The sequence below is a fragment of the Aythya fuligula genome, chromosome 1 (assembly GCF_009819795.1).
Source record: "Aythya fuligula isolate bAytFul2 chromosome 1, bAytFul2.pri, whole genome shotgun sequence".
NCBI lineage: Eukaryota > Metazoa > Chordata > Aves > Anseriformes > Anatidae > Aythya > Aythya fuligula.
In genome coordinates this window covers 139,321,283-139,347,796 of record NC_045559.1, presented here as the reverse complement: position 1 = coordinate 139,347,796, position 26,514 = coordinate 139,321,283, and the positions used below count along the sequence as shown (strand labels likewise).

General features: G+C 38.1%; 2 protein-coding genes across 6 annotated transcripts in view; one reads left to right on the top strand and one right to left on the bottom strand.

Annotated features, from left to right (window-relative positions):
- REV1 (REV1 DNA directed polymerase) overlaps positions 1 to 18,570 on the top strand; it is a 53,927-nt gene extending 35,357 nt beyond the window's left edge. For all 5 annotated transcript variants that reach the window (XM_032197537.1, XM_032197528.1, XM_032197545.1 and 2 more), the window contains 12 exons: positions 613 to 732; positions 3,315 to 3,535; positions 4,574 to 4,746; positions 5,813 to 5,915; positions 7,306 to 7,462; positions 7,769 to 7,971; positions 10,239 to 10,472; positions 14,120 to 14,228; positions 15,216 to 15,427; positions 15,588 to 15,747; positions 16,723 to 16,825; positions 18,279 to 18,570. In XM_032197537.1, coding sequence (XP_032053428.1) covers positions 613 to 732; positions 3,315 to 3,535; positions 4,574 to 4,746; positions 5,813 to 5,915; positions 7,306 to 7,462; positions 7,769 to 7,971; positions 10,239 to 10,472; positions 14,120 to 14,228; positions 15,216 to 15,427; positions 15,588 to 15,747; positions 16,723 to 16,825; positions 18,279 to 18,390 — 1,907 coding nt within the window. In that variant the 3' untranslated portion in view covers positions 18,391 to 18,570. The remainder of the gene's footprint in view (positions 1 to 612; positions 733 to 3,314; positions 3,536 to 4,573; positions 4,747 to 5,812; positions 5,916 to 7,305; positions 7,463 to 7,768; positions 7,972 to 10,238; positions 10,473 to 14,119; positions 14,229 to 15,215; positions 15,428 to 15,587; positions 15,748 to 16,722; positions 16,826 to 18,278) is intronic.
- A 1,165-nt stretch (positions 18,571 to 19,735) lies between these two features.
- The window catches only part of EIF5B (eukaryotic translation initiation factor 5B), a 32,061-nt gene continuing 25,282 nt past the window's right edge, over positions 19,736 to 26,514 (bottom strand). The window contains exons 17-24 of the mRNA XM_032188123.1: positions 26,264 to 26,425; positions 24,706 to 24,837; positions 23,835 to 23,966; positions 23,631 to 23,707; positions 23,345 to 23,509; positions 22,228 to 22,366; positions 21,523 to 21,684; positions 19,736 to 21,107 (exon numbers count right to left, since the gene is read on the bottom strand). Of these exons, the coding sequence (XP_032044014.1) occupies positions 21,000 to 21,107; positions 21,523 to 21,684; positions 22,228 to 22,366; positions 23,345 to 23,509; positions 23,631 to 23,707; positions 23,835 to 23,966; positions 24,706 to 24,837; positions 26,264 to 26,425 (1,077 nt within the window). The 3' untranslated portion in view covers positions 19,736 to 20,999. The remainder of the gene's footprint in view (positions 21,108 to 21,522; positions 21,685 to 22,227; positions 22,367 to 23,344; positions 23,510 to 23,630; positions 23,708 to 23,834; positions 23,967 to 24,705; positions 24,838 to 26,263; positions 26,426 to 26,514) is intronic.

Genomic DNA, 26,514 nt, shown 5'->3' with positions numbered 1-26,514 from the left:
TGAATAAGCCTATGAACAGGGAAGAAAAAATGCTGAAATAAGTCTTGTTCCCACCACATGTAATGAGTGCACAGAATAGTTTAATGAAGTCACTTTTTTTAGTGAATACTTGAAGCCCAAATATTAGCTTAATTCCAGTATTTCACATGTAATAGATACTTGATAGAATTGTCACCTAATTATTACTTACATTGACCACAGTAGACTTTTTGGAAGCTACACAGTGTTAAAGTATTACCATTCTACGTTTTTACCCGTTTGCAGTTAACTGTTTTCTTTACATGTGTAGAACATCACCAAGACAAAGACTGAACATTCTTCATGAAATGTCACACGCTTATTGGTTGCTTTGTTTTGGGGTTGTTTTTTTGGCTTCTGTTTTCGTTTAATTGCAAATGCAATTACCACTAGTTACTCTGCTATAATCATAAGTATTGCTAATTTTGGAGTCGATATAGCAAAATATAAATGAATATATTTCATTGACTTTTTATTTAAAAAAATAATTTAACTGTACTTTATTCATTTTTTTTCCATGACTGTTGAACTGCAGAATTCTACTTGAGAAGACAAAGGTTACTACAGACATATTTTAACTTCTCATTTTTACAGGTTCGAATATTCTGCTGGCCAGAATGGCAACTCGTAAAGCAAAACCAGATGGACAGTATCACTTAAAACCAGAAGAAGTGGATGATTTTATCAGAGGTCAACTTGTTACCAGTCTTCCAGGTACTCCGTTCTTTTACAAGACATTTTGCCCCCTAATTTAAAGCAGTTTCAGCTTAAAAATCTGCATTGTTCCAGTTATGAATCGAGCAAGATTAGATGTTATTTCCATGGTTATTATCCAAAAAAGAAAGATACGTTGATTTCTGAAATTTTCTGGAAAGAATCTGAGACTTTTTTTTTTTTATCTTTGAGGAGCATTTTTTTTTCTGAAGAACTTTACAGAGCCATTCAGTGTCATTTGTGGAAGAAGCTCAAAGTTTAATGTGTTATACAACCTTATGTTCTTTAATAAAATTATTTAGATGAGTCATCTCAGGCAAATGCTAGCTTGCTGTAATGGATGAAATAAAATGAGTAACGTCACTTGTTATCAGTAATCATCACAAAGACAGGCAGGATGTGCTTAGAAAACAGAAATAGCCCAAGAATATTCTTTCCAAAAAGGAGTGTATAAAGTCAAGCTTTGGAAAAAATAGTATAGATATCATAACAAGTCGAGACCATATGAAAGAGGGAAAAAAAAGGAGAGAAGTTCATCTGCTGCATCTAATAAACTATGTGAAGCACTGAAGAGTATAAGCATAGAAGGGAAAGAAAATTTGTCAGAGGAAAGTTTTTACTGAATTAGATGCTTCTGCTTGTAACATGAGCCATATTAGAATAGCAGATAAACAGAAAAGTACGTAAAGAATAAGGCTATTGTGGAGCGTTACCACTGTTAGGCTTTGCATCCAGCTGTAGACAGTTTTTGGTTCTGGTAGATTTAGAGTACAAATTAAACATTTGTTACACATGGAATTTTTTTATGTGTGTGTGTAAGGATCTTTAGGTAATGGTATGCTAAAAATTGTGACAAAGTGTTGATTCTATAAGAAAGAACAAAAGGTTTGAATTCCAACTGGTTTTTTTTTTGCCTAGTTATCTGAGGAAATTAACTGTGGTGGTGATTATGACTTATAAGTGTGTTGTGACAGCACTAATAACTTTGTGAACTATTTGGCCACTTCAGCGAAGTACCCCCTTACTGAGGGGTAGAAGTTTTAAAGATATTAAATGTTTTAATGTTTCACACAAGTTTTATGTGAGTTGTGTAGGAAAGAGAAGGGCTTTTGAGTAAGGGAAGAGTTATTGAGTGGTATTATTATTATTATTAGAGTGGGATTCCTGTAGATATAAAGACGTATGGAAAATGCTGTAGGGGAGGCATTTCTGGCCCACAGCTTTTAGGGAGATTCTTCAAGGCACAATGGAATTCGACAGACGGTAGAGATTTGGAGTTACAGTGAAGGAAGAGTGATAGGCAGTAAGGATGTATGGAATACACCTTTACAAAAATGGTTTTCATTATATATATATGTATTTTATAGTTCCAGGAAAATACTTAAAAGAGTTGTAAAATAAAGTGTTTTCTGCCATGTAACTCTGTAGTGTATTGGTATTCAGTACTTTAATAGTATAATGTGACACAGATGTAGTCCAAAAAGCGCTGAATAAGCACTCGTTTCTGTTTCGTGTGCTAGCGATCGGCTGAGTTCAGCCTACAATTGTGCACACATTTAACATTAAATGTTGAAAATACCTTTCTCTGTTAAAAAAGGAAAAAAAGAAAAAGGGAGGAAGGAGGAGAATATGAAAAAAAAAATCACTGAAATGGCAAAGTGGTAGGAATAGCATGCATACACAGGTGCAGGTTTACCAGAAATTTTCTCTACGCATTCCCTTTACTAGGCAAACATAATTTATAATGCAGCACCATTTCTCTGGCGTAACTTAAGGGAAATATTTTTCCTCTAGAAGGAAATATTTTTTCCTTTAGAAAATGATTTGTAAAGTGAAATGATTTGAAAGTCAAAAACTTCAAAATATGCATTTTCACAGTGATAGTAAAAACTTGTGTTTGTGTCAATAATATCTCTAGGTAAAGAATCATCATGGAAGTTAGAAGCTGACTTTCTAACTTTCACTGACTTTGGTAGTGTAAAATCCTAAGACCAATATTTGTGGAAGTAACAGCCCACCTTTCCCAGTCCCAGAAATATACTTAAGTTTATCACACTTAGGTATGTGTGGTTGCCATGGATACCCACAATTTCCAGTGCTTGGTAATTCAAAGCACAAGTGATGCACGTATGCTATCGCTTCTGCTTGAAAGTATTTTTTTTCTGCCTTGGAAGCGATGGAACAGTAGTCAAAATATTTGTTGGTTTTCTTCTAGATTAAATCCCTTGTATATAAGCATACTGCATGTTGTACAGTCCTTTTGGACTGAATGCTGTGGTATTCAGAGCTATATACACTGCAACAGGTAGTACCTTGTCAAGAAGATTTATAGGCAGAATCATTCACACTTCACACAAATAAAAAACATTCCGCAGTACGACATCGTACATATTTAATACAAATTGAATTGAGGTGAAGACAGCAAAAGTTTCCATTTGAAACATGTTTCACTGAGTGGAATTTACTGTCTTTATTTATATGGTACAATGCAGTCTAGGCTTAAAAGGACAAATTTTTCTTGTTCAAAACCTGGATGGCTCTGAACTGTGTAGAGTTAACAGAACTAATTGCTTTGTTGTTAGGAGTTGGCAGGACAATGGAATCTAAGCTGGCTTCTTTGGGAATTAGAACCTGTGGAGATCTGCAATGTGCTTCAATGTCAAAACTGCAAAAAGAATTTGGTCCGAAAACAGGACAAATGCTCTACAGGTTTTGTCGTGGTTTAGATGATCGACCTGTTCGCACAGAAAAAGAAAGAAAATCTGTTTCAGCAGAAATCAACTATGGAATAAGGTTTACACAGGTAAATTCAGTCTGTCTTTTCTGCAGTGACTTCTTTCAACTGTAGAAGAATCTTCTCATATTCTGATTATTTTCACTTACACTTTGATCTGTTAGAGCACCATCTTAGCCACCAAATAGAAATGAGGAAAATGAAGAAGTAGGAGACCAAACGATAAAATGGGAGGAGAGACTGCAAAAGTATTGGACTGAAAAGAAGCCTGCACAAAATTAGCTGGCTATTCTGCATTCGTTATACGAGTCTGGTACAGAAAAAGAGAACTGCAGTAGGTTTGTTAGCACCTAGCATTCTCTTTCATTTAAATGCTGATTCAAATATGCCAGTGCCTGAAACAATGACCAGCTTACTCCAGCAGAACGTTTTTGCTAGACTTTTCGCAAGTAGTTTGGGGTGGGTTGTTGTTGTTGAAAAAATTGTAGCAAAAAATAACTTTGTTGCAAACTTAACCATTTATAGAAATTCCTGGGAAAAAAAACAGGTTGGGAGAGAGGTTTTGTTCTCCAGCCTTTTTCTCAAAGCAGGGGAAATTGAGATCAGGCCATTTGCTCAGGGCTTTATCCAGACTGGTGTTGAAAATCTCCAAGAACAAACAGTGCACAGCTTCTGTGGGTAACCTCTTCCACTGTTCAGCTATCCCCAAGATTAAAACACTTGTTTTCTTACAAGCCCTACACTCATCTTCTACATGTGTGCTTAAAATTAGAAATTAAAAATAGACTTAACATTTATTTTTAAATATTTTTTAAAAGACTTGCTTCTAAAAGGGCTTAGTATTTACTGCTTATGTCAGCATTACAGGAGGAATCTACTATATTGCCTAACTTCAGCAACCTGCAGTGTAAACAAAACACAAATAAGACAATTGCCTGTGAGTCACTTTGTTCTTTTAAGTTCATAAAATCATGCTTATTTTTAAATCTTTGTGACACCCGCTTCAACACTTTGTGAAGTGGAATACATTGAAGCTTAATGATTTACCTTATATATCTGAAAGAACAGTAGTCATCTAAACAGTGGAATGTTGTTTTTCCTGTGTAGCCCAAGGAAGCAGAGGCTTTCCTTCTGAGCCTCTCAGAAGAAATCCAACGTAGACTTGAAGCTGCTGGTATGAAGGGTAAACGATTGACCCTTAAGATTATGGTCAGAAAGGCTGGGGCACCAGTGGAGCCTGCAAAATATGGAGGTCATGGAATCTGTGATAATATTGCCAGGTAACTACACATGGGGGAGAAAAGGTCTGTAGAAGGCACAAACACATTTCTGCAGGATGTTGAGCACTGAAACTTGAAGTAAGACAGGACAGAAATCTTAAAATGCTCAATACCTCTTTGCCTACATAGCAAACCTGCACTAACATCAGAATTAGAATATTATTACCAAAGTTCTCTGTGCCTGTGTTTCAGCTATTCAGGAATTTGTTCACCCACAGTTAAGTTTTTTCATACAGTCCTAAGTTCCTCATCAGAAGTTATCTTGTTTTCTTGTGGATCATTACCAACATAGTAAAGCACCTTTTTGCTTGGTCTCCCTGCAGCACTGTTAAACTCACTGAGATTCTGCCTGTGGTGTCTGTCTGCTCATCCCTGGTGAAACAGGATAACCCAGTTACTAATTCTTGTTTGTTTCCTGTTGTTTGAATGGATGATGTTGACTAAAGATATTTTTTTTTTTTTTTTTACCACTTATTTATTCCTATGCTTTCCATGCTCATCAAAACACAAGAATGAAATTTAGGCATATGGCCTCTGGTAGTTGCGTTTTGTTTAATACAGGTTAGCTCATGACCTTCTGGGACTGGTATATCAAGAATAAAATACATCAGTCTGTACTTCTATCTTCTGCATATCCTGAGTTCAAGTTGAAGATCTACTCTAAGAACACCTTTTTAGGACTGAAGACATTTAGATAAAGACATTTATTCCTCCTTTATCAGTAGCTAGTGCCACGCTGATTTCTCATGAACAGGTCAATGCTTTGGACCTCATTTCCATAGTCAGGCAAACTAATGTACATGTGCCCTGAAATTTCTGTATTTCTTAAAGTAAGAATTAAGGTAATGTAATGGGGACATCCAGAAATGCTAAGCTGTTCACACATAGCTGAGACAGTTCTGATGCTCACATCTCTTCTGGCAGCTTCTGTGTTTCTGCTTCTGCCTTTACTGATTAACTTGGCAAACTGTCTTTGAGGTCCTCTCTGGAATAAGTACAGAATTTTTGTTGTCTTCAGGATTTGTGAAACGGTTTCCTTGTTAATGCTGTTTTTTATTCTTTTTAGAACTGTGACTCTAGACCATGCAACAGACAGTGCAAAAATAATTGGAAAAGAAACTCTAAACATGTTTCACACAATGAAACTGAACATATCTGATATGCGAGGGGTGAGTTAATGGAAAAACCCAAATTTATTCGCTTAATCCACAACTTGAATAAAACAGCCTGCAGTTACGAAGTTAGACTGTATATACTGCAGTTTTATTACTGAGTGTAAATTTTATTTTGTCTTAGAATTTTCAGTAAACTTTTACACAGTTGTTAGTTAAGCAACTAATAGAAGTACTGTTTATAAGTCTAATCAGAGATACAGATCACAGGAGTTTTTAATCTAGATTGCAAGTGTTAGAGCCAGAATAGTTACCAGCCCATGGTTTAGCCTTTGTTTGAAGGTGAATTGCTGGCTCCTTTGATTTATGACTTATTTTAGAACACTCTTTCTAATCTCAGTGGTTCTGTCATAGCAGTGTAAACCAATGATGAAACTGTTTTGGCATAAGCCATCTCTTAAAATGGAGCTGATTAAAATTCTTCCTCTGACCACATCTCTGTTCAGTTGTGGAGGGGCCATTCAATCATAGATCGTATCATCAAGTGCAGGTATATCTGAGGTCCCTGAGTGGTACTCATTTTAACTGACTTCAGGCATCTCCAATGCCTGTGTCTATATTGAAGCTAGTCCCCCTAAGCTTCAACACTTAATATGATATGAGTCGTGTACACTTTGTCTCTAAAAAAATAAAATTAAGAGGGGGGTGGTGTCCTAAAGTGATATCCTTCACTGTTGATGCCCACACTTAAGCAAATTGATCCACTTGTCTTGCAGACTTAACATAACACTACCTCAATCTCTACTCCTTTTTTTGTTGTTTTGTTTTTTTTTTAAAGTAGAAATAAAAAAAATCCCTAAGTTCTAGAACTCAATCTAGAAATACTTGAAAGCAAAAAGATAAAGGTGCAAAGAAAAACTTTTTACAGTGATGTTTTAATAGCCCATTAATCACAACTGAAAAACTAGTAACAAATAATATGCTTGTTATGTGTTTATAGAAGAAGACCTGGTAAAAATACCCTCACTGGCTCCTCCACGTGCTCTCTGAATCCTATACACCATTTTTTGATGTGTAGCCATACTTAGTACTAATCACTTTTCCTGCTCAGTACTTCTGTATTTTTTAATGTCTAAGAAATTTCATAATAAGTGCTTTGTTTCATGGGCCTGTTGACAGCATTTTCATTTATGAGAGAAGTTAAGATGATATTATCTCTGTAAATTCTTAGTTGTTGGATTGTGGTAGATTATCCTAGGATTTGTTTGGGATGTTTTTAGTGGCTATTCGTGTGGTTTTCAACATACGTTTATTCATTCTCTTCCACTGCTACAACAGGTATCCAGTTTGAGCAGGAAAAGGGAATGCTGTTATGAACTTACTGTGATTATTATATTTTTTTATTTATTTTGAAAACAAAATTAATATATTAATGTTTTGGATTTAGGTTGGAATCCAGGTACAGCAGTTAGTTCCCATTAGTAAAACCACTTCGGCTCATTCAGCTGTGCAGTCTGGACACTTACCTGGTGGATCGCATTCAGTTATTGATCTTTTTCATGTTCAGAAAGCAAAAAAGTGCTCAGAAGAAGAACGTAAGGAAGGTCAGTAAGTTTTGTCCTTTGCACGTGTGATAATGATCAGTTCTTAAAGGGTTGAACTTAGATTGTCTTTTTGAATGCTTTTCCTATGTTACACAAGTATAAATTATTTAATACAAACTCTTTGAGAGCATCCTTTGCTGCTGAAATATTAACAGAGATACTTCAAAATAAAAAGTTACATGATTATGCCATACATTGTGTAAACTATTGAGCAATGAGAACTGGAAATTAGCTTCACTGTATCTTGAAACTTCAGAGTTTTTAACTATCAGATGATCATTCTGTGTTCTTTTTTCATATGTACAGTATTTGTTGCTGCTATGGACCTTGAAATATCTTCTGATTCAAGAACTTGCACTTTTCTTCCGTCTCGTGGTACCCATCTCACATCTGGTCTCAATTCTAATGTTAACAAGACTGAGTCTGCTGTCAAATGCAATGGCTTGCATACTCCTATCAGCGTAAAATCCAGGCTTAATTTGAGTATTGAGGTTCCTTCTGCTTCCCAGGTAAAACTCAAGAATATAAAATATCTGTAATACATTGTAATAATTTGGCACTGCTGCTCTTAGAGGGGAAAAAAAAGTATCACACTTCTTTTTAAATGAAAACAACTCCAGTAGGGTAGAATGCACAGAAAGATTGCCTTAAAAGAATTTTTAAAAAGCAGTCTTATATAGGCCAATTCAAAGAATAAAGTTATATTTATTCAAAGAATAGAAGCTTGCTTTTCTGGTATCCCTTTTCTTCCCATCACTTGCCATAGGATTGAAATGGAACAGGAATGGAAAATATGCCACAGATGAAATATTAAATAGCATTGCCTTTTGCCTTTCACAACCAGAGCTCTTTAAAGAATCCCAAAACCTAATTATAAAGATTTGTCTATTACTATGTATCCCTAGGCCTAAAGCTTAAGCATACTCTGTCTGTTGTGGATGCAGGACAAATTCACTTTAGAATTGGAGTAATTCAGTTGAAAGGACCTACAAAGGCCACTGAATCCCAACTGATCAAAGGGATCAAATAGCCTTCTCAATGTATTTCTTAAAGTCCTGTACTGTACACCAGTCTTTAAAATACACTATAAATCTGTCTTCAGATGTTAGTTGATGAGAAAGAATGGAATGGCAGCCTTTCCCACACTACCTGATATCCTTCTACAGTAGCTGTGTTCTAAATTTCATCCTAAAATCACATCAAACTATTTGTATTTAAATGTAGTTATTAATCTTTATATGTTTTTTCAAGTTTTCTTGGTATTGAAGCTGGGAACATCAACTTTTAGATGAGAAGGGTACAGTCTTTAAGTAAAATATTTCTTTGCGGGTTGGGGTTTTTTGGTTGTCTTGGCTGTTGTTTTGGTTTTGTTTTTTTTTAACAAAGGAAGATCCTTAGTTCTAGCCCCTACATTATCTAAGCAGGCATCTGGTTTTAAAGGTCAGTTATGAGCAAGTTGTACTGAATTCTGTAGACATCTTAGGTGTAAACAGTCTTCCATGCTTTACTGTAAAAATCTGTACTTCTAATTTCTGTAATTTAAGTCTGCAAAAGCAATTGCTGATGTTTTGTTAACCACTTTCCCAAATATCTATACAATTTTAGAAGCCGAGTATGCTTTTGGCAGAAAACATTTTTTTTCTGTAACGCAACGCTAAAGCTAACTCAGGACATACAGGCAACCTGACTGAACAATGTGGAGCTCGTCCACTTTCTCAGATTATCTTATAGAAGCAGTATGTAACAATATTATATTTTAAAAAAAAAGTAAAAAAAAAAAAAAAAAAAAAAAGCATTAGCTGTGCAGTATGGTTCCTATAGCTTCGGTGACCTTATCACACAATAGGCACATCTTTTTTTTTGTGTGTGTGTAATAACCATATTATAATATGGAATTCGGTACACGGAAAGCATGGTGACAGTCCTGTAATGCTGCTTATATACACTGTGTTAGGAAAGAAACAGCACTATTATTTTAAAACCAGAATTAATTTCCAGAAAATCTTTATAGGATTATTATACACAGCAATCTCCAAATCTTCTTAAAGGTGAAAGGCAAAATTTTCTAGCAGTCCTATGGAATCTCCTTTAGTAGAACTTAAAGGCAAAACTACATACTTTCACTCAAATTTTACTTGTGAGAAAAATTACACTGAATCTGTTTGTCATATTCATTTCCTCACTTCTGCAGCTGTCATTGTATGTGTTGACAACTTCTGGGTACTGAGCAGTCATCTTAGTTATTTCAAGTTGATAATTGATGGTAAATACCAATTGCAGTAAGGAAAAAAGTTTAAAGCTCATTTCTTTGTCAAAATCTATGGCAAAAATCTGACAGTGTGCAAATATGTAATAGAGTTAAAGTAAGCTGATAACATTTTATCCTTGGAATGATATAAAGAAAAATGAATTGCTTACTGTTTTGAACCACATAATTTAGCATTCATATCAACATGTCACCTGTATAATTTGAACTCAGAAAATTCGTTTTCTTATCTGTAGAGGAAAACTTGTATGTAATTTGTGATGAGAACCCTAAATATCGTGAAAAGATAAAATTGAGCATTCATATTTACTGATCTGTGTTTAAATGACTTTTTTTTTTTTTAATTTACATCTCACTGCTGCAGAGAGCATCAGGTCACCAAATGTGTTTGCATACGCAGATTTTTTTTTTTTAATTCAAAGACTATAGAACTTTGGAGGGGGGGAGCAGGGGAGGGTTAAAACTAACTTTGTGATAGATCAGAACCTAAAAGCTTTTTTGTATTTGTAGCTAGATAAGTCTGTGCTAGAAGCTCTGCCACCTGATCTCCGAGAACAAGTAGAACAAATATACACCATTCAGCAAGGAGAGACTTACGGAGAGAGCAAAAAAGAGCCAATAAATGGCTGTAGCACTGCACTTCTCTCACAACCAGTTGGAACAGTGCTTTTACAAGTACCAGAGCTCCAAGAACCAAATGCCAATACGGGAATTAATGTAATTGCCTTGCCAGCTTTCTCACAGGTAGGATGTTTGCACGGTATCAATAAATGTTAACTTTCTACCTGCAGGGAAAGTTAACAGCTTTTTTCTTGAGCCAGAATTACTATAATCTGTTACTTACTCAAAGTTTATTTATGATCCTTTAATATCTTTCAAAAGTCTGTGCTTTCAAATGTAACTTTCTCCATCACAAATCAAGTATGATAGGTGTTTATTAAAGATTTATAGTCATCAGTATGTCTGGTTTTGCTGTTACTTAATGTAAAACCCCTCATTTACACTTCGCTTTGCAATCTAGTGTGTAAATAGCTGTTTTTCTGCATTGCAGCTGAATTACACTGCACCATCAGTCTCAAGCCATCATAAATCAGCTTAGCTAGTCACAGGAGACTCACTATTTAAGTGGATGCTCTGATGGTGTAAAGCCAACCTACCAGCTTCCACAGATTTGATTGTTCATATCACATTCTTGGGAGAGAAGCAGGCATGGCTAAGATTGTGCATATCTCCATAATTTTGGAATGAGAAGCTGGTTCAGGACAAGGAAAATGCAAAGTTGTTTCTCAGAATAGTGGCCTAGAAGGGGAGCCGGTAGCTGGTAATAATGCTCCTACTGATATTCCACCCTTCAGTCCAAGGTGGTGCTGAACAGATGTAGGGTAAAAAATAAAAAATAAATAAAAAAAAAAAAAAACAGATTAGAATACCAAAGATATGATATCTTGCATATGCATGACTTAAAATTATTGTGAGTACTGCTCTGTTTTATTTTTCTCTTCGCTATGTCACTTGCTGTTCTCAAATCAGATTTATAGAGAGATGTTTGCTGCTGTTTATAAGGTGTAATGCTGCTTAGCTGACAAAGAATGCTTTGGAAATCAGATAGAAATTCCTGACCAGCTTTCACTAAACAGCAATTAATGCATAATTATTATTTAAAAGATGTGCAGTCCATTTTGCTACTAAAATTTCTTCACCTTAATCCAAGTTGATTGGTTCAGAAACAGTTGGATCAGTTTGCATTCCTGAACCACACAGCTGGCTTTTCCATATGGGGATGTTGTGAGAACAGTAAAGGAATTCTCCGTCCCTCAGCTGTTTTAAATTAAGCACTTAAACTCTTGCCTATCAATGAGTGTATCTTGGACTTGCGGGTTAAATTATGCTGTGAAATCACATCCCTCCTCACTTCGTACACCATGCAGTACTCTTTTCTCAGAGAAAGTTGTAACTATGTATGGCTTTCTGTAAAAATTGCATTTAGTTTATCATATTTATGCCTTATACATATATTCAGTAGTTGAGAATTAATTATTTTTGTCTTTTCTGTTTTTTTAATAAGTTTTTGAAACTGTTAGAAATCTGTAATTTGCACGGTTAGTTTATGCTGTTTTCCTGTTTCTCATCTCCTAGTGCATTTTGTGACTGTGTTACTCAATCCAAACACATCAGCTTAGGAGCGTGACACCAGGTGGTACAGGAATCCACTTGGTCACCTGCCCTGGCTGTGTCCTCTCCCAGCTCTTGGTGCACCCCCAACCTCCTGGCTGGCTGGGCAGCACGAGAAGTTGAACAGCCCTTGGCTCTGTGTAAGCACTGCTCTACAACAACTGAAAACGTGGGAGTGTTATTACCACTGTTTTCATCAAAAATCCAAAACACAGCATTGTGAGAGCAGCTATGAAGAAAATTAACTCTATCCCAGCCAAAAGCAGGACAGATATCCATGCTGTCTAGATATCCATACTATCTATTTGAGAATGCCTTATGCTTGTACTCCAAACTTTCTCCTGAAAACCTTTAAGCTTCCTTTATTTGGAAAAAAAAAAAGGGTAAACTAAGATTCACAATTTTCATTTTCTCACTTAGGTCCGAGTTTAATGCATAATGCATATATGATTGTATATATACGTAATACGTATGTGGTTGAATAGCTTCTTTTTATTTTTGTCAAAAGTACAAACATTTAACATCATTTTTGTTCAAAACCTAGTAATAGATTTCAGGTATAGAGGTATATGAGGATGTGATACAGCTACAGTAGGACAATGTCACTAGAGTAAATGTTATACTTTGACAGGGCAGCGGTTGGGGGAATGATTATGGTCAGTTCCCTGTACTGCCTTATTTCTGAATGAATTAGGTCGTGTCCTGGAACAGTTGCAATTCATACACAAAAAAATGTTTATACTGGGACTTCCAAATTCCTGAATTCTTGAATGCTTAGCCAGTGGATGTTAACCTTTAAAAACAGTTCTGAATTATTTTTAAATATATATTTTATTTAATAAGCTGTGATTGGTGACTTCTAAGAGTTGATTGGTGATTTAAGACTTGATTGGCAACATTCCACTACAATGTTTCGTTCTGTGCAATGTGTAGAGCAATTGAGGCCAGAGTGGTTCCCATTTCTTCCTTTAATTAGCACATATTTCATGCAGTGAAAAATATGTTGGTACATGGAGTTCTAAAAATGCAAAAAACTTTGTTCGTCGTTCTGACTTTTGATGACTTTTACCTGTGGGAGCATGATCGTGTTTGTTATCAATATAATTTAGACATAACATGTGAATGGCACAGTCTGCTTTCCTGACAAATATATACATTTTACGGTTAGAAAAAAAAAAAAATCAAATATCCATTGAAAATAAGGTGTAGCTCTTAGGTGTATACCAGTATTTTAAATACAGTATCTCTAATAATGATTGAAACTGTATCGTGCACTTAAAATAGTAATGCAGGTTTTGGGTATTTTTTGTTGTTGTTTGTGCACATGTCAGAATTTTTTACCAGAGAAATGAAGGACATTCTCCCACTGAGCAAATTTAAATCTCTAAAGGATAGGTTTGCTTTTATGAATTAGATTTTGCAGGCTATGAGTTGGAAACACTGTTCAAGAAGGTTGGGCAACTCAGAATACAAGAATAGATGGGCACTAATTTGCTCATTCAGCCACATAGTGGGGGAAGATATGTGACATTTTCTGTTGTCCACATGAGTATTGCAACTGGCATACTCAAAAACGGTTTCCTATATAGAATCCAAGCCTCTATGCCAGTTGGAATGGACTCAATTTTTATCAGTCAATAAAGGGATGGAATACTAAAATTCTGTAGTGTTATTTTAAAATACAAGGTAGCTGGATTTGTGTTCCCTGTACTTAAAGAAGCAAGACTATTCCCAAGGATATTTTGTCTGAGGAATGTAGCAGTATCAAAAGAAAAGGAGGAACAGAAGTCCAGTTGTCAAAGTGATTGAGTTTGGCAATTGGAATGAAATGTTCTCCGACTTAGGCTTAATTGTGCTGTTAATCTAGCTGTACTGTATAATAGTAGGTGAGTAAAGATGGAACATCTTGGGGGGGGGGGGGGGGGGGCTGTTATAATAACACCTGTGATCATTTTTAATGGTTGGTGTGTTACATGCCTGTAAATAGTAATTCCATAAAATGTAGAGTTAATGGTAAAAGGAAGATTTTGTAGTTGTTACAAGTTTAGGTATGTGAAGAAAACGTACGACGTATTTTATTTTACAGTGCTTCAGCTGTGTTTCATTTATTTTTGCTTGGCATAAAACGGAACTACTGTTCTTATGTTGGTAATCTAGAGGAAAGCAAGCAGTGTTGCTTTCTGGTAAAATAATCAAATGAATCTTCTGTCACTGTTCAGGTGGACCCTGAGGTTTTTGCTGCGCTACCTGCTGAGTTGCAAGCAGAACTGAGAGATGCATACGATCAAAGGCAAAAGCAACCCGAGCAGCAACCTGCTAATACTTTTGGTAAGTGTATATTAGTTGTACAATAGTTTTATATAGGAGTTGTTGCATAAATCTCTTCAAATAGTAAACAACCCTAAATACAAACCAGAAAATATAAACAAAGCTTCTAGGACGATACTGTGTTAAATCGAATTTCTGTATTTTTGGTAGACAGTGAGTTACCACCAGCTGTGGCCTCATTTTGCAAACAGATGCCTAGCTGTACTGAAATGGGAAATTAATTCAATTCATTGGGACTGTGACACGAAACCACTCACGTCCTTATGTTTGCAGGATGGAATGTAAACTTGGTACGTCTCGTGATTTAAAGTACTGCATCTTCAGTACTCGGTTTAGGTAAACATGTATGCTCAGATTAGCATCCTCGTGGTTTATATAGCAGTAGTACAGATTTCAGGGAACTAGAGAGATGATTCATCTCCCCCTGTCTGATGGATGATTATACTCAGAGCTGATCACTTAGGTCTCCTTTTTATAATCAGTTGAAGAAATGAGGTAACTTCCCTATGAAAGTGAGTGTCATAAAATAGGTTGGAAATGCCAGTGGGTTCATTGTCAGTTTAATACTGCATTATTACAATGAAACCTTGATTTCAGTCAGTGGACTACTGCAGATAAAAGCAGTTTGGGGACCTTTTTACTGCTGTTTTTTTGATAATCACTGGTGGAAAGTCTTAGCGGGTATCTAGGTTGGACAGTGCTCTAGGGTGAAGCAATTCGTCCAGTGGGCTTCAGGTTTCACTAGCTGCTCATATTCAAGCACTGAAATGCTTGATATTTAAAAGGCTCATAATTAAGTACGCTAATGTATAGCAGTGCTGTCCATTGCCTATATCCAAAATGGCATGTGGAAGCTAAGTCATTTTATCTAGGTTATATTTTCCCAATTGATCCATAGATTGTTATGGAAGATGGAGGCTTCCTTTTCGATGGAAAAGTATTAAATTTTAAATGTATCAATCACCAACTATTGCTGTGTTTTTTCAGTATCCAAAAATCCTTGCCTACACCCGAAGCATGTGACAATGAAAAACAAGAAAAAAATCAGGAAAAAAAATCCAGTCAGCCCTGCAAAAAAGATTCAGAGTCCTTTGAAAAACAAACTCCTGGGTAGCCCTGCAAAAAACATGCCAGCTACATCTGGAAGCCCACAGAAGCTAATAGATAGCTTTTTGAAACAGGAAGGAACAGCTGCTCAGGTAATTGTAACAGCTTGCTGTGTCCATTTCTTCAGGCTTTGTCCGTGTTCACAAAACCAGCTTGTTTACTGGATTCTTTAGTATATACTTACCTATACGTGCATGTATCTGGTGTTACCGTATTTGTCAGACTGAGCATTACCTACTTCTGTGTTTGCAGCAGCCAGAAGCAGTTCCATCAACTTCGGATTGTTCAGGCCCATCAGCTCTGCAGACTGAACAGCCTGGTTCGTTCAGGCCACAGGCACCCAACCTAGCTGGAGCTGTTGAATTCAATGATGTAAAGACATTGTTGAAAGAATGGATAACAACTATTTCAGGTAAGGGATGGCATGCTAGCAATGATCTTGCATCACAAGGAAAGCTGTTTTGTATCACAAGGATACAAAATTTGTATCACAAGGATACAAAAAAGGATTTAAGGATTTCCTTGTCTTGCATCACAAGGAAAGCAGGCTTTTTGTATTTTCTTCCTTCTTCATTCACTTTTGCTTTCACTGGTTGCTTCTCACAGCAGTCTTGCAGTCTTACTGCTTTGTAGTGTTGTAGTAACTTGATTCTTCCTACTCAGTTGTTGTTTTGTGTTCTTGCCAGCTCCTGTTTCTTGCTTACAGCCATGAAAATCCACCTACTTTCTCTTCAGCTCACTTGTCAGGCTCTTGCCGTATGCCTTGATGCTACTTGTATGAAAGGTTTTCCTCATTTTGTCCACCGGGTTAACAGCCATTAGAGTGGGAGATTTCTAAAAGAAATTTCTTTCCTAGGAAGATGTCATTTTAGAGAGAAAGGAATGCATATTTTTCCCCAAAAAAATGACAGAGGAATTTTAGGATATATTGCAAAAGCTTAACACCATTGTTAAATTGTGATTTGAATTTCAACAAAATGTCACACAATTAGCAATCCCTTATTATCCTGGAAAATCTGACCTCCGAGATTCTTCCTGTCCTGAACACTGCTATTCACCTAAGAGTTTCAAAAGAGCTATTCCATTCTAAATCCATATTTCTTTTCCTTTTGGTTAATATGAGCTTGGCTGTAATTTCTCCTTACAAGGGGGGCGGGAGGGAATGAAAAGGAGAGGTTGACAAGCCAGATATTTCAGGTTGTTGCAGTCCATTTATGTACAGAACTTCTGATGCTGGGGGAGATACAGGAATACAGCAGTTGTCAAATTGGCACCTGATAGGCTAACACTGACAATTCTTTCTAGTATATTCTAATTATTCTGTAATAATTAAGTATATTTGGAGAATGGTTCTCTTCATTTTTTTTAATATATTTTTCTTTTACAGATCCTATGGAAGAAGACATTCTACAGGTTGTGAAGTATTGTACTGATCTAATAGAAGAAAAAGACTTGGAAAAGTTAGATCTGGTGGTTAAATACATGAAAAGGTAGCTTAATTGCTAATGTTTGTGATGTTTGGGCTGGTTTTGTTTGCACTTATGCACTAGGTACTTCAGTGTGAGACCACAAGTCTCTTTGGCATTCCACTGAAGAGTGTAAATATTTTAAGCTTAAATTTTATTTTAAAAATGGGGTGAAAAAGGTTGGTAATAAATAGGCAATCTGTGAAAAATTAATGGTATCTTTTTAATATTATTTGCTACAAAGTACTTTGTTTCCAGACAGGATAATTTTTGTTGTCATTGTCCCTTTTCTTCATCCTGTTTTCATTTGTCATGCTGCCTTAGATCTCTCATTTGTTTCATCTGATTTCAGTTCTGTATCCAGATCTGCCTCACCTCTCCAATCCTATTAAATCTGTTTTCATTACTTTGTTACTGTGCTCCGTTTGCTCCTCCCATGTGTCAGGAAGCCCAAGTTCCCTTCATGACGTGCTTACTCACTGATAGCTGCACTGCTCAGCTTTCAGTGTCTTTGGTTTGGAAAATACTTAATTCTCAGAACTAATCAGCACCCAAAGGACTACAACAGTGCAAAAGCTTGGTTACTCTTCTGTATTATGGGATATCTTCAGGTTTCAGAAAACGAGAAATGCTCAGTGCAGTTAACTGCTTTGTTGAATGCTGTACAGTAAATTCTTTATAAAAGTTGGGACAGCATCACATCCTGCTGCTGGTGAGATCAGCACTGGTGGCAGTACGGCTCTCTGAAGGCTGCTACGTGTAGGACAAGGAACAGGAGTCAAACAATACACAGTTGTCAATATGAAACTAATACCAGGTCCTACTAAGCTGTATGTGTAGGGGCCCTCTGCTCTCCTGTAATAGCCATTTAGACGGGGATCTAGAGAGAGAGAGGACACAGGATGCATTTAAAATGCCTGCCTACAGCATTTTCTTCCTTTAATTTGCTTGTAGTGGCAGCTGAATGACAGGTAGCTCATACTTAGCTCTGCGTGTCTGTGATTCTCTTTCACTTCTGGTGATACGCACAATATAGTGCCCTCAACACGTATTATTAAAATGCCTTAATTATGATGGCATTTGTTGGAAGAAGGTTGTAGCACGTATGCCTTGATTTAAGAAAGGAAAGATTGGGATCCAGAATCTTGCCATTTTTGATTCTTTAGTAAAGTTTTTAGAAGGCTACCACTTTAAGCACATGCTTACAACCACTGCAAAATGCTAAGGTTTACAAACTGGTGATACCGTTTACATCAGAAGTATTGCCAGTGAATGTCAGAGGAACCTGTGGCATTAGCTAAGGCTTGGTATATTTGAAGAGAGAAGGCTTTACCAAAATCAAGTCAAAATACACATGGTATACCATTGTGATCTTGTTTTCCAGTGTGAAGACCAAAAGTAAATGTTTAATAAAAAAAAAAAAAAAAGCAGTTCTGTAGTTGTAATTTTCTCCCTCTTTTTTCCTTCTTCCCTCCAGGTTAATGCAATCATCTGTGGAATCGGTTTGGAATATGGCATTTGACTTCATTCTTGACAATGTTCAGGTAGTTTTACAACAAACTTATGGAAGCACATTAAAAGTTATCTGAACTTGTAGTAAAGAGCTTGATGAGAGCCTGGAGCTCTCTGCTAGCTGTGCCATAAGTGCTTGTGAGGTATTTGCAAAGTGCATGATAGTAATGCCCTGAGTTTTTATAATTTCAAATTTCTTTTTAAACAACAAAGTGTTTTGTACATTTCTTTTCAGAAAGTGCCAAATTTGTCAGTATTGCATGTAAATAATTGTGTTAAAATTCTTTTATTGTAGTATAGAATCTATTTACAAAATGTTTGTTTATAAAGTTTTATGGATTTTTACAGTGAAGTGTTTACAGTTGTTTAATAAAGAACTGTATGTATATTTTTGTACTGATTCCATTTTGTCATGCTTCAGTTGAATACAGCCGATCACTGTTACTAAAGCTGCGGCTTTGGTTCATTTTGCTATGACATGGCTCAACACCATGGCCCTCCACTGATGTTACTGCAGACTGTGTGTGTGTAACACAAACTGCCATTTGAGTCACCAGAGGAGTGTGCTGTGTCCAGAGGGACCTCAACAGCCTGGAGAAAGGGGCTGAGAGGAACCTCAGGAGGGTCACCAATATGCAATTGGACAAAGTCATGGGAAACCCTTTTCCATTTAAGAAAACCAGCTTGGTGACTGCTTCTGTAGAAGAATGTATTTGCTGAAGTTCAAGAACGTATTTTACTAGTTAGGTGTCAGATATACAGCTTTGATCCCATGAGTGCTGCTCAAGCCATGCTCCTAAAGAAAAGAGGATTACTTGTGTTTTCATTCTCTCTCATTGATCCCTGCTTCAAGCCCTTAAATATTTTATTCAAGGTACCTGCTGCCTTAAAACCTCTTACTGGAGGCATTTCTACAAGGCTCATAACAGCAGCCTGCAAAAATAGGATCATCCTTTTCCATTTTGTACTTGAGGAAACAAGAATACATCAAGACCACATTGTTTCACATCAGTGTTCTTAACTTAAGAACTTTTTATTAGAGTAGCTTTCATGATTGCATAGTTTGCAAAAGAAAATTATTACAATTAAATGCAGTCTCCTCACCGTGACACTTGAGGTCATCCTACTCTAAATCACTGACATGCCCAGTGATGTGAACTTGTACCACACGCCAACCATACTGAAAAGGTCCTGGGTCAAGGGCAAGGTGAAAGTCTTAACAAACAAAACAAAGAGTCTGGTAAGTTTGATACGGGAATCCAAGGTGGCACATCATTACGTGTTCCTCTAATGGAGTTCACACAATCCCTATTGCGAAATTCATGTTTGTCTAACCAGAGAAAATGAAGAAATAAAAGGGACAGAAGAAATGTGATCAGATCAAGCTGCCTGTTACGAGTTAGATTTTTTTTTTTATAAATATTTTAAATGCTAAAAATCTCAGCTACATAAAAGGTCATTATTGATTTTGCTTCAGCTTGTGCTTTTGAGAAGTATTTGTTAGGCATCGCTCACCATGAGTTGGAAATTACCAGGAGAGGACCTGATTACAGGTCGATCTAGGAGGGCAACCAAAGGGAAGGCAGGGTCAGGCAATGCTGGGGTTAGACTGATTCCTGGTCGTTACTTTTGAACTGGTCCAGTCCCGTGATGCTGGATGGCTCGACAGGTCTGAGACAGCGTCCAAAGTCACCGCTTACTTGGGGACGAGTGCTCTGCCTGTGCTTACTGCCACTCTGAAGAGTGGTTGGAAGATGCTGCAGCTACACTCACCTACACCCACAGTGACCTCTGGTACTTCTGACCTGCTAAACACAATAAAAGGTGTGAGCCACCACGAGCACCATGCACAGCACACGCTCAGCACAGGGAAGAGAAGCCAGAAGAAGCCCCTGCTGCTGGCCAGGCAGGGGGAGGCAAGCCTCAGCCCGGCACCTCCACCGTCTGTAAGGGCCCAGGAGGTGACGTTTGGTTTATTGAAGCAAACTGTAAAACAAAGGGGCTACCATGTCCATCTCCTTTATTTGCGGCTCTGCGTTATAATGATTACAGGTCGACTTTTGATGAACTGTACAAGCAGTAAAAGGCGGCCAACTATGCTTTACATCATTGTTTCACACAAAGCAAATACAGAAATATCCAATTGCCTAATTTTCTATTTAAAAAAATGTCTATAGGCACAAAGCAGAAGAATATTGGAAAAGAGAGTCAAGGGAAGAGGTATGCATAAATAAAGAAGTACTTCTTACATCAAAAATGTCCCAAGAATCACAAAGTCTGCAGAAGCTTGGTTAATCAAATACTGCAGTACTGATCTCATCAGTATAAAAGTGAAAGAGCTTTAGTTCTGTAATAAAAATTCAATTTATTTTACTTTATTTTGGAGAGAGGAGGGAAAAAGGGTGGAAGGAAAGTGTAAGAGAAGAAAGGGCAAACTTTAAAACAGCAGCCAGTATTAGGAAGGGCAGTGGGAAAGGTGAACAGGCACATTGGAACCGTGGGAACATGTAAATTGACCACTGTCAAACCAGTGTAAATTTCTTGGTTTCTCATGGAAAACATTTTATCCACATATTTTCCTCCCAAACATATATCCAACACTGTCTTCAATATACGACTTTGTTGGTAACTTTTAGAACAGGAACAGCAAGTTTATTCCTGCCTCCCCATTGCTGCGAAAAGGTAGCTAGATGATCTCAAACACTTTCTTCAGCTCTACTATAAGCTGCCAGTCAGACTTCTGCATTTCGTCCCTGAACCAGTCCTTCAGAGCGTCGATGGACTGACGGCTGATCTGTAACACACAAGGCAAACCCATCAGAAACACGGATCAGTAACGGTAACTGCTTCCACCACGCCAAGGCCGCTGTGCATTGCACACATCCAAAACCAGGCAAACACGACCGCTGCTCTGAGCACCAGCTACGTACGAAGGTATGCGAACAGCTCGTTTGCCATTTACCCTGTCCGATGCAATGAGCTGCCAGGTATTTTTAGTCACAGTCCATCATTCCTCTCAAGCAGCACCACTACAGATCCCAAAACAAGGCTACAGAGAAACACTGCTGAACAATGCCACGCATGAATAATTTCAAGTGTCTCAGCCTGATGGAAGGTTGCTAATATTAATTTTCCAGGCTTTGCGCAACATTTCCACTTCAAGCAAGTTACCCATTGCGTCATGAACCAAAAATACAGATGGCTTTTACCTTGCTGACGAGGATGTCTGTTGCTTCAAAATGTCGCCCATACATTTTAGGTGATTCACCAGGAATAGGTTCTATTTTAACACATACTTCTTGGCCTTTCTTTGCAACCTCCACCGGCTTGTGGTTTATTTCAATACTTGTAACTATTCCAATTTCAACAAACTGTAATACAATGAAGAAAGTGTAAGACACGTGAGCAAAACCCGTGCACACATCCTTCTCTAAATTCCTGCCAGTTGCCCATCTGAAGCAACGTATCAGAGCCCACCCCAGAGCAACGCGTATCGCACAGTAAGCGTGCACAGAAAGGGCAGCAGCACCAACCCACCTGTATTTCATCTGCCATACCAATTTGTTGACCTTCAGCATATCAGGATGTGAATTGCCCCCTGACTAGCAACCAGGAACAAATTTTGCTTGTTCCTTTGTATCACAATACAGGAATTGGAAGGGAATTTGGGAGGGAAGCTGACAGCCACAGCCCCGCTTCTTGGTAGGGCACTGCGGAGGCCAGGAGGTGTCTCTCTGCTGCAGGATGCAACTCCCCCAGCAGAGCACAATGCGACGGCTGATCACTGGGAAGGAGATGATCTAACACTGGATCTCATCTCCTACCAAAGGCACACAAATGTTTCCTCGTGCCTTATCCCAGCCACTGCCCGCTCAAACAAAAGTCCGTGGGGAAGGAAGGAGGCTCTTACTTACGTTTTTGCTAGGTACGCACATGGGAGTGCCCTGCTTCACCTGGCCTGCCTCCACGACGACACCCATCACTATTGGGTCACGGGAGTTGAAAATAAACTGAGGGAGTATTTTCATCTTGCAAGGGAATACTGCTATATGCCTGGGAGACAACAAGGAGAAGGCATTTTGAAATGGTTACTGCAACGGTGCGGGGAGTATTAACGCTTCTGCCTTCTGCTGCACATCCTGGGCATTTATTTCTACCCCAAGTCACATACAGAATAAGCAGGAAAAGGCTCTTGTCCAGTCTTTCTTGTTAATCTAGTCAACGCTCTATCTTACAGAGCTATAGGCAACAATAATCACGCATGGCTGGCATGGATTTTATTTTGACTGGTTCGGGCATTGAGACAAGACCGAGACCAAAGGAATACTAATTACAGTATAATTATAATCTCAGAAGAGCATGGGAATAGAAATATTGTTGCCACAATCCAACACAGTGACTCAAGAAATTCTAAATTTTTGTTTCTGAAGAAGTACTTCAAAATGCTGAGCTATACAAACTCAAGTTTTGATTAAAAAAATGCATATTTTCCCCCACTTACTTAGTTTGTCATTACTGAGGATCAGCTAATGACATTGACTCCAAAAATTAAGTTTTGGATCCTTATAAATCCTTAAAATGATGGCATATTCATGTTATTACCATCACAATTAAGCTGCGTACACTGGAATTGCACAAGCATGAAACAAAAGAACCCAAATCCTTCTGGTTGTTTTCTCAGCCCTGCAAGACTAACCCATCTGTCAGAAACTAAGAAAGGAAACCAAGTATATAAAGCAAACCTTAATAAAAACACTCCATATAACACGATGGGTTTTTACTAAATCTTGCAACTGCTTCACAACTCCCACCCTACTAAATCTAATCCCAGATGTAAACATTTAGACTAGACTGCCGAATTCCTGAAAATTAACAGTTTATTGTCCTTCTTTCCTGCCTTCCTTCCTATCAGAAATGCATGCTAAGTAATAGTATGCAATCAAGAAGTTAAATGCAATTTCATTTAGTAATAAGACGATTAAAAGATTGCGTTACTTGGAAAGCACACAGAGTAGGATTGCTTTTACTCACTTGAATTCTTCTTGTTTCTGCTTTTTGTAGTCTTGTCTATATTTTGTGAAGGCATCAAATAAGTGATAAATAATTTCAGCACTAAAAATTCGAACTCCTAAACTATCAGCCATTTCCTGTGCGTCACGTTCAATCCTCACATCAAACGCTAGGATGACTGCGTATCTGCAAGTAGAAGTCAAACAGTTTACCTACCAGACAGCCCACAACACTAAAGCTAGGCAGGGGGCCTTCCTGAAACAGCTCTGTGCGTTTATCAACAGGGTAAAGCAAGGAATTTACTTACTGTGGGTCGTGCTCCAACATAACTGATGCCTTCATAACGTCTTTTTTATGGACAGGACCTATATTAATTCCTGCGTACTGTTGAAGAGGAAAAGCCACAGAAATCAGTCACTGACCTTTCTGAGTTGAAAGGAAACAGTTATCAACTAAAACAACAGAACACAACAACAGAAACAACATCAGATAGAGCACAGAAAGTACTTACTGGCACTTCTGATGTTTTAAGAAATTCAAGTAATGCTTCCAAAGACCCTAAAGTAGAAGCCTGGACATAAACACCTTTCTCTTCTAACTTGATTGCATTCAGTGTTTGCTTCAGTTCGTGTATTAGTTCATCCTTTAGAAAGAAAAGCAACTTTTAGTTCTATTGCCATTGTTCCTCAGATTACAAAGTCTGTTTGTGAGCTGCTGAAGTATGACAGCCACACCGACAGGTTTGCAGTACAGGCCACACACAGGCAGCCCCGTGACACGCTGCAGCTTGTTTCTGGCATGAGAAACGCCTGTACTGAGCTACACTGGAGGATTTGGCAAGCAGATGATCACCTAACACAAAGCAAGTGCCCATCTTGGGAGCTGGTAACGTTTCTCCACAGACTGCACGTTGTTCCACCCAACACAGAAAGCTTCTGCCATCACGATGAGTGAATGCACACACAAAAAAAAACGTGTGCCGATACCTTTGGTTGCTCAACTGTACATTAACAAGAACAGAGGCCCCTAAAACCATTAGGTGAAAAGGATTATGAATGCCCTGTATGCAGCAAGGCATAGGTGGGTATGAAAGCAGAAGGGCCATCTCACTGCTTCCAGAAGAGTTAAAAACTCTTCTAGTTCAAAGCCGTTATCAGGGAAAACTAAGGATCAAGATACCAGAAACATTACCACAGCAACACTTCACATGGACACAAGGCTACAGCATGTTATTGTAACAGGTTTTAAAACACAACCCCACCGAAAAAAAAAAAAACTCAAGCTACTTGCACGCTGAACTCTCAATATTTGAATGAGTTTCATCACCCAAGAACTTAATCACCCCCAGTTTAAGTGTCTCATTTCAGCATCAGCCATCTCACCTTGAGGACTGGGACTTCATCCTCTTTATGAGCTACAAGCAGTGGCAAACCAGCCAATGTTTTTTCCAAATCCTTCCCAAGAATCTTCACACCTTGAGCAGCAACGACCTCTTTGTGCTTTTCATACTGGTTCTGAAAAAGAGAATACACACTGGCAACGAGTCCACGTAGCTGCTACACGGCAATACGAAGTAGGCCAGAATTGCTCAAGATCTTGCCACCAGCAAGCACAGAAGACAGGAGGACAGTGAAGTCCAGCTCTCCCCATCCATCAGTAATTTTGTGTCTACTTCATATTCCTGACATGCACATTTGTCTGTGTTTGTCTGCATGCTCCTCTCCCATCACATTTTGGGAGGGGAAGAGCAGATGCAGCAGCAGGGGAATTGTCTAAGGCAGAGATTCCCCGTGCTTTTCTTTAAGCTGCAAGGCAGGTTCCTTTCTCAAATAAACATTTAATTCCTGCAAACCTCTACTCTTTAGCCCTGCACGCGCAATATTTGGGGTCCCTTTTCAATGATGACAATTCCCCATGGACTGGCTGAACTAAAATGTATCCTCATTGCCTGCTTAAAAAAAAAAAATCCAGCTTAATCCAGTTTACCTTGACCCAGTTCCCCAACTAAACATTCCCAAATCAAGTGTCCTTCATCTCAGTGCTGGTACTCTGTACCCCATCTCCCATCAAAGTACCAAAACCCATTTGACAATCTTGCTGACCTGGGAACCCATGATGAAGTCCCACAAAGAACTTCACTCTCATAACAGTTTCACACACCACTTTAAATAAAGGGAAGCAAATGGACAGAAATGCTTTCACAGTTCATACCTCACAGCAAACAGGACACATGCATCAGTTTCCAACAAAGCAGAGGATGTAACCTAAGCACAGATGTCAATATTCTTCCTGCCACTCTAACAATTATTAAGTTTTTACTGTAAAGCTGCAGCCCAGAGTGGGACATCAGACTTAAGGTTGTGCAAGGCCCTAACCCCAGAGCTGTATCAGGCTGCCAAACATTCAGGTCTATTAGGACTAGGGCAGCAACCTAGTCCTAATTCAACGCTCCTGAAGAAGACACAAAATTCTGCAGAGGTCCTGGGCTTCACCACTCACCAGCTGCTCCTAGCAACTTGCTTGGTTGGTTTTCTTAAATCTAAGTGTATGGGCTTCCTGTTATAGAAAACACTTTAACAATGGGTATTTTGACTCAGAAGTCACTGCACTGGTATACTCTGATTGCTACGGAAGACGAACATCTCCTCCTCACACCTAGCCTCGTGCTTGAACCCCTTACTGAAGTGTAGACATCTTAATCCATGCTGCAAGGGAGCTCCTTGGTACTTTTCTTTGCCGCTGTTATAACAGACACACCAGCAGTTATACGCGTGTACATTCACCCAGAAACACTAGATACGCACTGCCTTCCCCTTTAAGTCACCCTCAGACTCTGCTACTCTAACTGAATGCTACTAAGATATCAGTTTTATCAAAACCTGATTTTTGTCCTGGTTCTAAATGTCCTCTTCATGCTGATACACTAATTAGTTTCCATACCTTGACTCGTAGCTCCTTCATAGGAGGAGGCAGCAGCAGACCTCTGATCTGGGTTACTATGGGACCTTCCACCCCAGGAACAATAATGGTGTCTCCTTCTTTCAGGCGCCCGTTAATCAAAATAACATCTATGGTAGTGCCCATGCCTGGTAGTGCTTTAACCTGAATGAAAGGGGAGGGATAAAAAAAGTTACTCTCCATTTAAACACATCTTTTTTTCCTTTTTTTTTTTTCCTCTTCAATTTAAATTA